Source organism: Rhinolophus hipposideros (genome assembly GCF_964194185.1).
Source record: "Rhinolophus hipposideros genome assembly, chromosome: 9".
Classification (NCBI taxonomy): Eukaryota; Metazoa; Chordata; class Mammalia; order Chiroptera; family Rhinolophidae; genus Rhinolophus; species Rhinolophus hipposideros.
Genome location: NC_138055.1, coordinates 12,698,559 through 12,714,752, shown reverse-complemented (window position 1 = coordinate 12,714,752; position 16,194 = coordinate 12,698,559). Strand labels below are relative to the sequence as shown.

General features: G+C 48.1%; 2 protein-coding genes across 3 annotated transcripts in view; one reads left to right on the top strand and one right to left on the bottom strand.

The window, feature by feature from the left end:
- The window catches only part of SYN3 (synapsin III), a 417,649-nt gene that overhangs the window by 212,802 nt on the left and 188,653 nt on the right, over positions 1-16,194 (bottom strand). The window lies entirely within an intron of this gene.
- The window catches only part of TIMP3 (TIMP metallopeptidase inhibitor 3), a 57,504-nt gene continuing 50,948 nt past the window's right edge, over positions 9,639-16,194 (top strand). For both annotated transcript variants that reach the window (XR_013993997.1, XM_081059480.1), the window contains exon 1: positions 9,639-10,066. Coding sequence is in view for 1 of the 2 variants with exons in the window: in XM_081059480.1 (XP_080915606.1) it covers positions 9,946-10,066 (121 nt within the window). In the remaining variant the exon portion in view is untranslated. The remainder of the gene's footprint in view (positions 10,067-16,194) is intronic.

Genomic DNA, 16,194 nt, shown 5'->3' with positions numbered 1-16,194 from the left:
TAAATACTCCAATCGTGGCCAATTTTAAGTTCCGATGTGATGATACTGAATGCAGAGTTGGGAAGAATGTGCACATTATATGTTATAATAATATAAGAATATTATGGAATATTTCCACCATGCAGATGCAATAGTTGGAAATTACCTCTAGAGCTTAGATAGGAGTATAATGTAATACTACAATTAGGAAGTGGTGAGTTCTACATGTGTATTACCCTTGTTTTTAATACAATTTATTTAATTATAAGTTTATGTAATTCAATTTTTAATAACGGCTGTGCTCAGCAACTGACCTGCAAAATTCTAGGAAATTGAATAATCAGCTCTCCTAAGCTAGCATGAGCCGGCCCAAGCCCACCACTGGGGGCTCCAGGACTCACTCTCTCCTGCTCTAGACAAGGCCCTCTAGGCCAAGGGAACAGCCTACAGCCTGAACAAAGACCTAAGAGGTGGCTATGGTAGGACAGAACAAAGGTAACATTTAATGTTCACAAAATGTTTTCAACCGATCAATGGAGCGCAGAGAGGGGGTTACAAGCACAGAACCGGATCCAACCCTTATGACCTTGTGTGACCTTGGCCAAGTTACCTCACCTCTCTGTGCCTGAGCTTTCTTTTCTGTAAAATGGGCATGATTTTCTGTAAAATGGGCACAACAGCCCTTACACCACAGACTTGTGAGAATTAAATACATTTATATCCGTAAAGTACATAGAATAGGGCTTGGCACATAATAAATGATCAGCCAATGTTATTTATCATTTTTTTTAATCCTTGGAACTACGTCTGTGAATTAGATGTTTGTCCTCTGTTTGTAGAGAAGAAGTATAAGCTTAGAGAGAAACTGAAATAGAGGAGTCGGGACTTGAAAGGTGTCCTGATTCTAGCTTCTGTGCTCATCCCAATGGCTGGAAATCATCGTGACTCTATTGAACTTATTCTCCAAGAGGTCTGCTGATGTACTTTCTGCCCTAGTGAGTATCTCTTCTGATAGGAGTCATATCTGATTCACATTCTCATACAACTTGATCAGTGGGTGCAAGGTACTCTGGGAATGGAGACTCACCCGGTGACAGGCACTGGGCATCTCCCCCTTGTATCTGTAAGAGGCCGGCTGGCAGGGTGGTTAAGAGCATGGGTTCTCGAGCCACACGCTCTGGTTTCAAATCCCTGCACTGCAGCATTTTGGCTAGGTGATTTTGAGCAAAATACATAATCTCTCTGTACATTTGTTTCCCTATCTGAAGAAAACAGGGGTGGTGAGGATAATCCCATCTACTTCACAGCTTTTGCTATAAGAATTAGTCTGAATTAATGTATGCAAATCACTCAGAAGAAAGCCCAGTACCCAGTAGGCACTCTGTAAGAATTAGTTATTAGTATGGAGTTTTTGTTTTCTTTGCCTCCTCCTTTTTCCCCATCCTTTTTTGGGGATTACTTACATGGTCAAAGGGGACATGGGAATATGCTTCTCCTGAATAACACAGGTCATAGGCTACTTGAAGGCAGAGTCTGGTCTCATTCATCTCTCCTCCTGTAGGACCACAGCCTGGGGGAGAATTGGGGCAAGAGACGCTCTACATATGTAGGTTCTCAGTGAGAATTTACTATGTGCCAGGCCCTGTGCCAAGTGCCTTATTCACCATACCTCGTTTGATTCTCCTGAAGGTCCTATGAGGTATGAAACTCCCCTCCATTTTACCATCGGACATCTGAGGTCCTGAGAGGTTAAGGAACTTGTTCAAGGTCACGGTGCAAAAGTGAAGAAGAATCAAATCCCAGGTTTATTGACACCAGGAGCCTTGGTCCCTAATCTCCTTGTCCGACTGCCTTCCAGAATATTCCATCGGGAAGTTTGGAAAGATAAAATCCAACTCCCTGGTTTTGCATTTGAAGAAAGGGGGTTCATTGGTTTCCTCAAGGTCACCTAGCTACTGTGGGTGGTAGAACTAGGACGGAATCCTGGGATATGGCCTCAGTCTCATGCTTGACATTTCAGGAGGAAATGAAGCCATATTCAATAGCTGTTAAAGTGTCCTAATCAGTATTCTATCAGCTTGTTCTTGTTTCTGGGTCCTTTCTTTGTCATACAAATGTGATTTTCTTGTGGCTTCCATCCAAATTCTGAGGAAGAAAGGGCACACCCACACCATCAGAAATTGCCTGCCCTGTCATTTCTCCTGCCTTTTCTCCACTGCAAACCAGGCACAGAGCAAGAGATGCATCTCACTGGCGTGGTGATAAAGCTTCCTCACCAGCATAGTGTCATAGCAGTTGGTGGGGAGGTACTGTGCCTCTCTGCTTGGTTGTATCATACAGTGATCAAGAGCTCTGAGCAGGCAATGGGAACCCAAAAGACAACGAAGGAATCACCAGCACTTCAAGTGTCCCAGTGAACCTAAGGGCAGAGTGGGTTCGTAGTCTCTAGAAAGAATGCTGTTTGGGAAGGAGACCTCTGGGTCTAAACCACAGCTCTGCTACTTTCTCGCTTGTAAGAAAATGGACATGCAATTTTACTCCTTTGAGCTTCAGTTTTATTTTTACCTTTTGACTCCTTTCATCCACTCCCACACATCTCTGGCAACTACTAATCTGATCTATGTGTCAATGAGCTTACATTCTTTTTAAAAGATTCCACATCTAAGTGAGATCATATGGTATTTGTCTTTCTCTGACTTATTTCATTTAGCATAATGCCCTCAGGGTTCATCTATGTTGTCGAAAATGGCAAGATATCATTCCTTCTAATGTCTGAGTAATATTCCATTATATATACCGTAATATCTCTATCCATGTATCCATTGATGGACACTTAGGTTGTTTTCATATTTTGGCTATTGAAAATAATGCTGCAGTGAACATGGGGGTGCAGATACCTTTCCGAGTTAATGTTTTTGCCTCCGTTTTCTTGACTGTAAAATGGGCATAAAATATTTATTAGTTAGAGTTGTGAGGATTGGAGGAAACACTATGTTGAAAAGTGAATTGTACGGAGCTGGAACTCAACTAATGCGAGTTCCTTCCCTTTTTCTTGTCTTAGAAATCTTTTCCAGCTTATCATCCCAAAGTTGATGAATGTTACAGGGAAGGGAAATGACTCTAGCTGAATCCTGAAAGTAAAAGAATCCTGACAGATGAGAGGTAGGGATTATATTGGTGGTAGATGGATTCCAGACAAAGAGTGCAGTGTGAACAAAGCCTCAGAGGCAGGAAAATGATGGCTGAAGCAGAAAGGGTTGGGAAATGGGAATTAGGGCATAGGTTTGGAGAAGCCAGCAAGAACAGGTCTGCTGTTGCATAACTGCAGGGGTAGCCACCGCATTATATTCTATGTGAATGGACCTCCTCTGTGGAGCCCTGGGGAGAGCCAGATCCCAGAGAGCCTTGCGTGCCTTTGGAGTGGAAAACTTTGTTCAGACAGCCATGGAGAGCAAACTAATCACCTGAAGCACAAGACAGCATGATTTCAGATTTACATCTGATACACTTTACCGGAGCAGCAGTGCAAAAGTTGAATTTGATAGAGAAAGGCTCTGGGTAGGGTGACCAAATATGTGACTATTTGTCAGGAAATTGTCAGGAAAGAATCTTTGGGAGCCTGATTCGAGGCAGACATGGTGGGAACGGGGAGAAGGGGATGGTTAGAAGATGTGTGGAGTGAGACTCGATGGGACTTGGCAAATGACGCTGCCATTGGTGGAGATGGGTAACGCCACAACTGGGCTGATGGAAAAAGACAATGCGCTTTGGACCCTTTGGAGTCTGAGGGGGCCATGGGACCTCCAGGTGTCATTGTCCAGGGGGGGGTTGGATACAGACTGGAGCTCAGAGGAGTACTGCTGCTTACAGGGCCAGTGGTACCCATTCCAGCACACATGGCACAGTGATAAGTAGTACCGGGGGAGAGGGTGGATTAGCCAGAAGGCGAGGGAAGGCAGCCAAGGACGGGAAATTGGGAAGCACCTACATTTTAGTGACAGGAGGAGCCTGCAGAGTCTGCCAAGAAGATTAGGAAGGTAGAGGTGGAGAGGTAAAACGCGAAAACCCAGAGAGCGCAGGCTCAGCTGCCGAGGTTAAGGAAGAATATGATCGGGGGTGTCCAATGCTCTTTGCATGTCCCTGTAGCCTAAGACAAGTCAGTTTCAGTTGCAGCAGGTTCCACGGAAAAGGGCTTGAATGCCTTGGCAGAGACAGGATTTCCAGCCCAGTCTTACAGGAGAACGGCCACCCATCCATCCCATTCCCTCCCAAGGCCTGAGAGTACACACCAGACACACTCGTGTGCATCCAGTGGGCAAAGCTGAGCATGCAACCTTCAGAGAAACCACAGAGGAGCCACTCAGTGTTAAAGGAAAAACACACGAATGCCACGGGCATAAGGAAGACATTAAGACCAGGTCGAGGAGGAGAAGTTCTCCCTCCACTTCATGCTAGTCTTCTCAGGAATGAACAACTGAGCACACAGTCGTTAAAAAGCAAAAAAGGCAAGAGCTGGCATGTTCTGTTTCCCGTCTCCCACCACCCCAGAAAACACGGGGCACAAAATGTCTGTGCCGTACACATGTGTTTTCTGGCTTAAAATCCCTGGGAGTCGCTGGGGGTGGAAAGAAATGTGAAAACCCCAGGGTTCAGGTGAAGCAGCCAGACGCTGTCCCTGAGGGGTCTTCACTCCCTGGCAGGGCTGAGGGAGAGCAGGGGCAAGAACGTTCTGCAATTTTACTGCCATGAAATTGGCTCCAGATGCAAACGAGGAAAGGTGTTTCCTCCCTGCAAGGGCCAGATACAGAAAGAACCTGAAGTACCTACCATCTTAGGTCCCTAATTCCCCAGGGCTGGGCAGCAGCTCCACTGAGGGCATATGGGGTGGGTGGACCAGGGCTGTCTGTTGCTTGGGAGAGGCCAATTTGAATGGAATGACTTTTAGATGGTCCGTGGGCTTGGAGAAGGCATTGTGGCCAGGGTCTGGAGAAGAAGGAGACAAGGAAGGAGCAGGGGAGCAAAAAGGTATTCCTCCATGGGGCAAGAGAACCAATACATGTCGTGTCAGCACCTGCTCCGGGTTTGATTTCCAGAGGTCAGCTCAGGAAGAATGGGGCTGTGGCATTCTCTGCTGTGTTCCCAGATCCATGATCCCCCAAACCCATGATTCACAAGGATTCTCTCTTCCCAGAGCAAGTCTCCCCTTGGGTTGATGTATGGCCAGCTGGAGGGTGGAGAAGCTGGGCAGCTGCGGACCCAGACGGGATGCTGACTGAGAGCTTTGTGGCTATTGCAGACGGGAGGGGTTCGCTTCACCCACGCAAAGGCACCCGCACCCCACTGATGAGTGTGGAATCCTGCCGCTGCTGCCTTTTCAGCGAGACAGTCTGAGACTGCAGGCTGACGGGATGGGTGTTCTCAGGCTTACAGCACCCCCTAGCACTGGCCAGAGGGATAGGGCTCCGTGAGCTCCACCTGCCCATCTGAAGATTGGGAAGGGGTTGGTGGGGCCAATCAATCTGACTCATTCAACTAACACTTACTGACTTCTTTGTTCCCAACACTCCATCCCTGTCTGCAAAGGGCTTAGAGTCCAGGAAGAGAAACAGATGGGGAAACAATCAATGACAGTCAACTAAGTGGTATGAAAGAAAGAAGCACAGGAAGCTTTGGGGATATACAGGAGAGGGTTGATGAAGGCAGGGGAGGGGAATCAGGAAAGGCTTCCTGGAGAAGGTGACATTTAAGCTGCAATCTGAACCCAGTATAGAAGTCCAGTGAATTTGGAAATAATGTATGGAGACAATAAAAGATGTATTTCCTCATCTTTTAGTCCTTCTGATCCAAGAGACAGACAGTAAAACAGGAAATTACAATGGGGCTCTATCAGAAACAAGACCTCAGTCTCCTATGCCTTCACCATCACAATCTTTGTTTGCAGCCTGAGTCATGAAGGAGAGACTCTCAATATGTGTTGATGGAGAGAATGACAGATGTGCTTCAGTCTTGGACACATTTGATTTGCCTCGAACCTGTCTAAATGGCAAGATCTGTCTTCCCTTCAGAAACACTCACTGTGACCTTAAGATTTTCCATGGGACTCTCAGACTTTTCAAACCAAAGGGGGGATCTTGGAGACCACTGAGTTATATCTTTCATCCAATATAAATGGAAATGGAGGCCTTGATAGGTTGAGGTAACCTGTCCACACACACAACTGTTCTTCTGTAGCAACTTTTGAAACACATCTCAGATTTTTTTTTTATTTTTACCCAAGCATCTTTTGTCCCCCAGAAGGAAAGTTTTCATGTATCTCTTTGTAGCACTACGCTTGGAATGTTTTCAAAAGGCATTAGACAATAATTTAGGAAGGAAAAATAAACACAAAAGATAAACTTCTGAGGAGTAGAGAGCCGTAGTTGTTCTAATTGGCTCAGACTTGATGATTATTATAATAGACAACATCAGCACAGGTGGAATTCTCCACGTCGGTCACTGTACGAAGATTTTGAAATGAACTCATTGGCAGATCTGAAATGCAGATCTAGGATGGTGAGTGGCATGGCCAGAGTGCAAGCAGTAGGTCATATGTTGCAGTGGGGGGACTGAGACCCGTGAGTGTATGGGAGAGAGCCCAGGGGAGGGGACCACAGAGGAAGGGTCAGCAAGAAAGGGGTCAGCAGGGGAGGGGTCAGGGGGCTGCAGCACGATCTTAGCACTGCCACGAGCTGACCATGTGGCGCTGGGCCAATTCCTTCACCGGTCTGAACCTTATTTCCCCAGGATGGGACTTCTAAACATCTGTGAGAGATGTCCCACAGATCCCAGCATTCTGTCACTTGATATGAAGAGGATGGTCATGGACTCACCTTTCCTAGAAAAGTTCCAGGAAAGGGAATACCAGGTCAGTCTGGTAGGTTTGAGGACAGGCCAGATACATTCTGAAACTTCTTCAGCTCTTCCAAGGTTTATAAATCTATCATTGTTCTTAGCTGTCAAGCAAAAGTAGGAGAGCCAATATCTTCATTCCTATCATTAGCCCCAGGTTCACTCCATCTAGCTTATAAAGTGGCCTTGAAAAAGCAATTCTTACATATTACGAGGTCCATGGACACTATGACAACCAGATTGGTAACTGTGAGTTTTGCTTGCTGGAGGGGCTGACCCTGGCCGAAGGACTCCCCTCTACAAGCATTCATGGGGCTCGCTCTTTCTCTTCCTCAGGGTGAGCACTGAGCTGACCTCATATGGGTGGGCAGAGACATTAGGGAGAACTTCTCAACTGAAAGGGCAGCTGAACTCCAAAGATGATAAGTGGACATCTTAGGATAAGGAGCAAGAGGAAATAAACCAAAAGGCAATTTCATTATCTTTCAGCTGGAAAAATAATCAGATGACTTTTGCGCTTACAAAATTAAGTCACTGCCATAATCAAATGCGTCAGATGCTTTCTACAAGGACCTGCGGCTTGAAGTTCAGCAAAACTTACCTGCCTCGTCCTCACGTATTCTAGGCAAGCCCTCCCTAGGAGAAAACATTGGCATTCTGGATAAAATTGTAAAGTGAAAAGAAAAATGAGGAGACAGGGCCTCTATCACGTGAGATGCTTATCCAAAGTGGATTTGGTCTGGAAAGGCTCATAATACCTTCCACATGACTGGCACTGTGCAGGGATAAGGGAAACTCACAAATTCCACCAAGCATGCCCCCATTCAACCTGGATCCTTGGAGCGGTCTCCTGAGCGTCCACGGCAAAAGACTCAATGGACTGATGGCCACACCTGCACTCAAGTTTACTGGGACCCTATTTTGTGCTCTGAGGCCTAAAAAGCAGTGTGGCCAAGTATCTCAGGACACAAACTGTTTCTAGTGAAGTTGGGGAAATAGTACAACCATATCCCCTGAAACAATGAGCAAAGTGCTGGCGTAAATATGGATAGAAGGAAGGATGTACATGGATCAGGTTACAGACACAGTTGAGGTGGAAAGAGTCTTAAAAATTGGGAAGGCGACAAGACAGAAAAATGTGAGAACTAGAGTCCTTGCCTTATAGCTAAAATTTTTGAGAGAAAAGAGAATTTAAAAAATCTTGGAAATACCATTTCCAGGGAAATCTTCTGCTTCTGCCATCCCAAGTGTCACTTCTCTGAGGTGTAAACAGAGTTTCTGAGAAAGAGGTTGAACTTGCATTTCTGAGCAGTATTCCCAGTCCTTATTTTGTTCCAAACTTTTAATATTTTCAGAGCTTAAACATTCAAGTCTCTTTCTAAACGAGATGAGTTGGTAGAGAAAAGGAAGAGAGACACAAGAGTAAAAAGATAGAAGATGCCAGTTGCAAAAGGGCATTTGCACAGTTAGGGGTAACTCTCTTAAGGTAGAAATGAATGAATGGAGTCCCTGGCTGGTTGCCAAGTCACGTCACCTTTCTGTACTAGTTTCCTCACCTGGAAAGTGTGAGTAAAACTGTGAGTTTTCCCTACCCAGAAGGATGATTGTGAGATATAATAAAGCGAGGGGTGTCATATATAAAGCAGAATCAAGATGTTATTTAATAATAAGGATAGTTATAGTATTAGTTATCAGCAATTATCCATTATAGTTCACAGTCTAGAATCCTGGCTAATCTTCCAGGATCTGGTCTTACCCCCATTTCTGATCGGTTCACCCCAAATTCCTTTCTGAAGGATGGAGACCTTTCTGTCCTTGGTGAAGTCACCAATTCCTCCTGTCCTTTCTACTTAACTGTTTTTCGAGTAAGTTCAAGGCTCTTGCTGTTCTCCCTGGCTGATGTTCGCTCCTCCCGGATTCCACATGGCTGACCCATTTTGTTCACATCTCAGCTGGGATGTCACCTCCTCGGAGAGACTTTTCTCTTCCTATCCCTCCACCTTCATTTCCAACTCATTACTTTGATTTATTTTCTTCATAGCACTCTCACCATAGGCAATTACCCTATGGATTCATGGATTTCCTGATGTACTGCCAGGAAGTTCCGTGGGAGCAAGACCTTTGTTTTGCTCATCCCAGCACCCAGAACAGTGTATGTTGAATGACTTCACAATGTACTCCGCGCGAGCCTGGGGAACCGACCTTCTGCTATTACAGGCAGCTCCAAAAGGCAGCTGGCTTCCTCATACAGGAAAGTCAGGGGCTGGAGGTGGGGGTTGGAGAAGGTAGGTCATCTACCTGTTGTTCCCCTCCAGATCCTGCCCTCTCCAGAGAAGGTGGAGAGGTAGCCTTTTTCCCAAGCCTTTCTACCGGGTGCAAAGTGTCCAGGGCCCGGGCCACCTCCGATCTGCAGAGAGGCTGGTACTGCGGGGGGGTGGTAGTTGACTCTGGTTTAGGTCAGAGGAGCCCAGAGGGCCGGGTGGGCGTGTGGCAAAGGTGCGGGTGAGAGGGGCACGCGGGGATTGTTCCGAGGCTGCGAGCCCGGGTCGGAGGCCGGTCCCAGTCCACCCACTCGCGTGCCCACAGCCGCATTATTCCCTATAAGGATCTGAACCGTCCCGGGTGACCCCGCCCCGTCGCCCCGTGCCCCCGGACCCGCCCCCTTTTCGGAGGCCCGATGAGGTCATGCGGCTCCGCGATTGGTCGGAGGGGCGGGCCCCGCGCGCCCGAGAGGGGGTGCGGGGGGAGGACCGCGTTATATCCCCGGGCCGCGGGGCAGCGGCGCAGAGCGGCTCCTCGGACGGCTCCTCCTGCTCCCGCTCCCGCTCCTCCCGCTCCCGCTCCTCCCGCTCCCGCTCCTCGCCCCGGAGGGAGCGCGGGCCCACGGAATCGTGCGCCAGCGCCCAGGCAGCCTCGCCCCGTCCGTCCCGCCGGATACTCGGTGGGCAGCACTCTCCAGGCCGAAGTTGCCCCCTGCACGGCCGGGTGGGCGAGCTCGGGCTGCAGCGGCCCCGCCGGCGGCGCGCACCGACCGCAACTCTGAAGACGCGAGCGGCAGCTCCCGCAGCGGCTCCCGCAATGACTCCGTGGCTCGGGCTCGTGGTGCTCCTGGGCAGCTGGAGCCTGGGGCACTGGGGTGCCGAGGCGTGCACGTGCTCGCCCAGCCACCCCCAGGACTCCTTCTGCAACTCGGACATAGGTGAGTGATCCCGGCGTCCCCGCCGGGGCCCCGCAGTGCCCCCCGCGCGCGCTGCAGCCGGCCTGGAGCGCTGCGCGGGCGGCCTGGCGAACGCCCCTCGTTTTCTCTGCCTGGACTTGAGGCGGGGGCTCTGGCGTAGCCAAGAGGGACATGCCCTGTGGAGAGACCCCCGCGATGGCCGAATGAACCCTCTGCAGCCTTTGCTCTCTCCTTGTAGGGAAGGAGGTCCCTGTGGGTCCTTTTGACATATGGAAAAATTTCCTTTTCATGATGGCGGGAGGAAGGGCTGGGGGAGAATGGGGGGAGAGGGTTCCTAAAACTTGGAATACCAACTAAACTGCTGGGATGTTGAATAGCTTTCTTTTCTTTTCTTTTCTTTTTTTTTTTTTTAAGTTGGCAGCCATGTGCACAAAAAGTTTCAGGAAAAACTTGAAGTTTTCTGAGTTTGCATCTCCTGCTCCCAAGTTCATTCTTTTCACTGAGACCCAAACCAGCCTAGAGCTTCCCAGGCAAATGCTAACTGAGCTGCTTGGACTGCCAAGTGTGGGTGGATTTAAGAGGAAAAATGAGAAGAAAGCTGTGGGATTGACCCTCGCGCGGAGGAACTATGTTTGAGAGTGCTGATAGCGTGCAAGAGGTGGCCCGTGTGTGTCTGTGTGTGTGTGGGGGGGGTCACTTATCACATAACAGTGAGAATTCACAGGAAGGCTATTTCTTTTTCTTGAATGCGTGTGGGGAGGGGCCAAAGGAGCAGTGGAAAATAGATTTGTCACCAAAAGAACAAAGATGCCACAGGTAACATCATGGTGACAATTCCAGACTGGACTTGGGCCTTGATTAGAAAGACTCAGTCAGAAGGAGACCCAGTTTTTTTATCGAGGACCTTGAGAGTGTCCTGGGAGACCCTGTTGGGGAGTGCTCGGGACACTTGTTTGGATGGCCAGAGGTGGAGTAGCAGCTGGAAACCATCTCTCCTCTCCTTTCCAGCTCATAAAGCATGCAAGTCCAGTGGCTCCGCCGTGTGTGTGCGCGCGCGCGTGTGTGTCTGTGTGTGTGTGTGTGTGTGTGTGTGTGTGTGTGTGTGTGTGTATGGGTCGGCTGGGTTTGGGGTGGGACAGTCTAGCCACTCTGCCTGTGTCGATTCAGAGGTGAAGAATGGAGCATGTGTATTTTAAGTACAGTCATAAAGGGGAAGGAAATTTTCCACTGAGTCCTGGGTGAGGGCGTCCACAAGTGTGCTGCAGGGAAGGAGGGGGAGGACACGGGAGCCCGGCAGGGGAGGCAGCTGAAGTTGGGAGGGGTGCTGCTGATGGGCCCGGCCTAGCTTAGGAGAAGTCAGGGAGGTGGCTGTGGTGACCAGGTCAGTCCACTTGGCAGATGCGGGTGTTCGTCTGGCCTGGGGTCACCCTTGTTAGAGGTTTCCCGGAGCCTGTGTTGCACACCGTTCCCTCTCTGGGGGATTCTGGTTGGCTCCAGGGTTTGTGGATTGCCTGGAAGGATTCCTCTGGGTTGCCTGAAGCCTGGAAGGTTTTCTCCCTTCTCCTGACTGCTTCCACCCGAGTTCCACTTAGCCTGTTTCTTCTCAGCCCATAGGTGACCTTCCCACCTGAGTAGTGTTGGGAGCTGCTGCTGGGGGTGGGTTGGGTCTTGCTCAGAGAGGAGCATACGATGGGGCCAGGAGGCGGACAGGCGGAGTCAGGGTGTCCTCTTCTGCGTGACAGTGGCTCGTGTTCCAATGACAGTGTTCCGTTAGACTTTCGGGTATGCCTCCCCATCCCTCGCCCTTGGCTTTGGGTGGCCACCCTGCAAGTTGATCAGGGAACAGTGGATGAACAGAAGCAAGGAAACCCCACTTCTAAAGGGGACACTGCCTGATTCTGGTTCCTGCTGTCGATCTGGGCTGATGCACAAAGTTTCTTGTAATTTCTCTGGATTTATTCAAGAAATATCACACACACACCCCACCCCCATAAACTGACCAGAGAAAAGCTAAGTTGCCAGGAACTACAGAAAAACCAGAACATTGCGGTAGCAAAACTAATACAGGAATAAAAAATCTTCGATACGCTGGCCCCGATCCTACACTGTTCTGCCTGGGCTCGGTGTGGTGCGCTGCACTAGTGGGGCGATGAGATAATGCTTTTAAAAATGGGAGGTGTGGATGTGGGCTGCTTGCTTGTTGACCTCTGCTGCCTTACAGTACCCGGCTGGCGTCCAGTAGGGGGCTCCCAGTTTTCCTAGTCATAGCCTTTCTAGTTTCCAGGCCGGGTTGCAGACTCTGCCACTTCTCTCTCTGAAGGACGTCGATAGTGGCTCCCCATTCCCCTTGAGCCCTATGACCCCACCAATCAATGCTGTAGTCCATTAAATATGCTCAAGCCAGCCGACCACCTTCCTCTTCCAGAACCTCCCTGACTCTTTCTCCTCTTTGTGGTCAGGTGCCATGTTGCTGGGTAAAGGGCATGGCATGCGTGGCTTGGCTCTTTCTAAGGAACCCCCCCATGGCCTTCCCGCTCCTTTCTCCTCATCCACAGGTGTCTCTTTTTGCCTTTCTCCCCTAAAGCCCTGGGGATTGGCACTGTCTTCTGGGTGAGGAGGAGTTAAAAGGTGTTTCTATGGCAACTCCAGGCCCTGCACCCTGGTGAAGTGTTTAGGAGAAGAATAAACTACATGCTGGCTTATAAAACATACTGTGGGGGAACGGAAAGGACTTGGCAGCAGCACCTATCTGTGGCCCCCTCCCCACCAGTCATGCCCTTGAAACTCCTGACAAAACCTTGACTCTGGAGGAGGGAAGGGCGGGGGTGGGAATGAAGAAGGCAGCCTTGGCCGGGCAGATCCTGCTCCAGCAGCTCTGTCCAGCTCGGGAAGGGACAGGCAGTGCCAAGAGCCTTCTGAAAATTGGGATGTGTGTGTGTGCACACGTGTGCGTGCGCGTGTGTGTATAAGGGGGTTATTTCTGCAGTAGGGGGTACAGCAGAGAGAATGTTGCTTCAGAAGAACCAAGCCCTTCTCCGTGGACATTCCCCCCCGCCGACCCCCCAGCACAGACTAACAGGGCTTTCAGATGGAGTGTTAGGGGACTGCCCCCTGAGCGTGCTGGGAATTTGAGAGTGAGGCTCAGCTTGGGGGCCCGCTGCCAGTCTTGGAGGATGGTCCCTGGATATCTCTGAGTTGTTTTGACAGGGACCAGTGCCAGCGGATTCTTTCGGTATCAGATCTGAAGTTGTGGTTTTATAATAGCAAAGAAGCCATTTTCAAAGAAGCCAGATTCATTCCCTCTTGCTCACACACACAATTAGACTCCGCACTGGGCTTTGTGACTTAAGGGGGGGAAAAAAAAAGATCAGACTTCAGAGAGAAGCCAGCCACTTGGGGAGGGTACCCAGGCCTTGCACATCTTGGGAACCTTGGAAAGAGGAGTGAAGGGGCATCTCTTAGACTCCTGCTGGGTACAAGCACTTCACAAATCCAAGGGCTTTCATCCACCCAGCAACCTGAAGAGCAGGTGTTATGCCCAGTTTTTCAATGGAAAACTCAAAGGCTAAGAGAAGTTGTGCTTGGCTAAGGTCGCCCAGCTGCTAAACGGGAAGGCTAAATTCATTGTTAGTTGTTCCATTCTTCAAAAGCTTTCCAACTTTCATGTACTCTTGACATTCTAAGTCACACAACTCCTCCAAGGACCAAGATGGAATGGACTTAACATGTGAAGAATGCTTTCCTTATTGATTTGGGAAGTTTTTATTAATAATATGAAGACAGCCAACTGGCCAGAAGTTTTAATCAATCATCATATGGGAGGGAGAAACATTATTATTATTATTATTATACTAGCGTATAAATAGAGAAAAATAGAAGGGAAATGTCTGATGTTCTTTGGCTACTAGAACTGGAAGAGACCCTCAAAACCACCCAAGTCAAAAAGTGACTCAGTTTGTCTCCCTGAGGCCCAGGATGAAGTAGAGATTTTAGAGATAAGACTTCTCAGACTTCAAGACTCTTCCCCTTCTAGGTGGAGATGAGCTGGGGCTGCCCAGGGTGAGGTGATGGCCAGTGTGGTGGGTGGAAAACCAGAGAGAGAGGAGACTGGGTCCTGGCTGGCTGGAGAAGGTGCCCTTCCCACTGTTCTGAGTCCCTTTCACAATCCCTGGATAGATAAGGCTAGAAAAGTGGCCACAGAAGTGGCCTGGGTGGAGGGACTTTTGTTTGTTTTGCGGGAACAGCAGGAACCATTCAGCTCCATTGCTGACCAGCGCATTCCAACAGGTTCACACTGATGAAAAACAAGAAACAACAACACAATTCTCCATTGCGTTTGGCGTTCACCACTCCAGCCGGTGTGGACTTGGAGGCTCCTTCTTGTCCCTTTGTCATAGTCATCTCCTGGGTGGCCTGGGGAAGCAGTGTGGGGTGGTGGAAAGGCCGTGGGGCCGGCAGAGCTGGGCTGAAAGCCCTCCTGAAAGCTTGGCTGTGTGCGCTCAGGCATGTTGTGGGCGTCTCTAACTTTAGTTTCCTTATTTCTAAAAGGGGAATCATAATTTGTACCACCTCAGCCTTTTAATTTTTATCTACATTGTAAACTTACAAGCATTATGTGAATACAGTCTATGTTCATGTGTATATGTATATGTGTGTATTCTATGTCCGTCTGTCCATCATCTATCAACCATCTATTACGTATCTATCTATCCATCTACTATCTATCTATCTATCTATCTATCTATCTATCTATCTATCTATCTATCTATCTATCTATAAACAGATAAAGGTGAGGCCCTTTTTCATCACATCCTCTAATTCTCGCTCCTTCTCCAGACCCTTACCTCCCTGTGCATTTTCATACATAGGTACCCACAGAAACTTTATAGTTGCTTTTTCCCTTAAAAACATGAATGGTAGAACACTATAAATAGTGGAATACCACATATAGCATTCTGCTTTTTTTTTTTTTTATGAGGTTGTTCTCAGTTAATATACATATGGAGCTACTTCATCCTTCTTAGGTATAATATTCCATAAGGTTATAATTTAAAAAAATTCATTTGGAGTGATTACTCTGTGCCAGGCACCATTCTAAATAATTAATATGCATTAACTCATTTAATTCTCTCAATAGGCCTATAGGGCAGGTGTGCTACTGTCATCTCCATTTTACAGATGAGGAAATTGAGGCTGAGAAAATTAGGTAAATTGCTCAAGGTTAGAGCAGAGCCTGTATTTAAATCCTGTGTAGCCTGGCTCAAAAATATAGTCAACTACTATATTATATATTTCATTACATTATATTATATGTCATATTATATTATATAAATTACTATATACTGTTATATTGTTATAATGATATAATATCCTTATAGGTTCTGATATATACTTATTGAGCCGTTCACCTATTGATAGATATCTAGGTTTCTAACAGCTTTTCATGCTTACAGTTATTGTACATTCCTCTTGTTCATGGGTCCACATTTTTCTCTCCGGCAAATGCACAGTTGGAATTACTGGACATAAGGTATGAGCCTTTTACATTCTAGTATTTCCTGGTAATTTGCCCCCCAGAGTGGCGGTGCTAACAGCTCTTTCCGGATATGCAGCCAGAAGGGTTGCAGGAATTCTTACAGCCCTATGGAATATTTCCATGCTTCTCTCAAAAGGGAAACAATGTATAGCTTCTCTTGACTGTCTAGGAGTTCTGCTATTTTCTTTGAAGGTGAGCAAAATTTGGGCCACTTAGACTAAGCTGATGGAAGCATTTGTGTGGGGACAGAGGGACTTAAGTGCCAGGAAAGCCATGGTCCTTGACTTGGTGCTGTTGGAGTAATTCAGTTGAAGATGGTTTGATTTGCTTTCACAGTAAGCAGTGGGCCTTTCGTTACATGAATGGCTTGACTTTGGCTTTCACCTAAACCTGGGGTTAAGCACATGTGGCTGTATTTTGAAGACACGTGCGCAGGGTTTATTTGCTGACTCAGAGATGTCCCCTAGTTGACAGGCTCTGGCCAGGCTCATGGTGGAAAAAAGCGGACTCATCCCCTCGTCCCCCTACCCCCCCACTCCGTCCTTACATTTGGATGGTGTTTGGATGAGAGTGGTAGGATGCCATGGAGATGGAGATGGATTTTGGAGAGGGA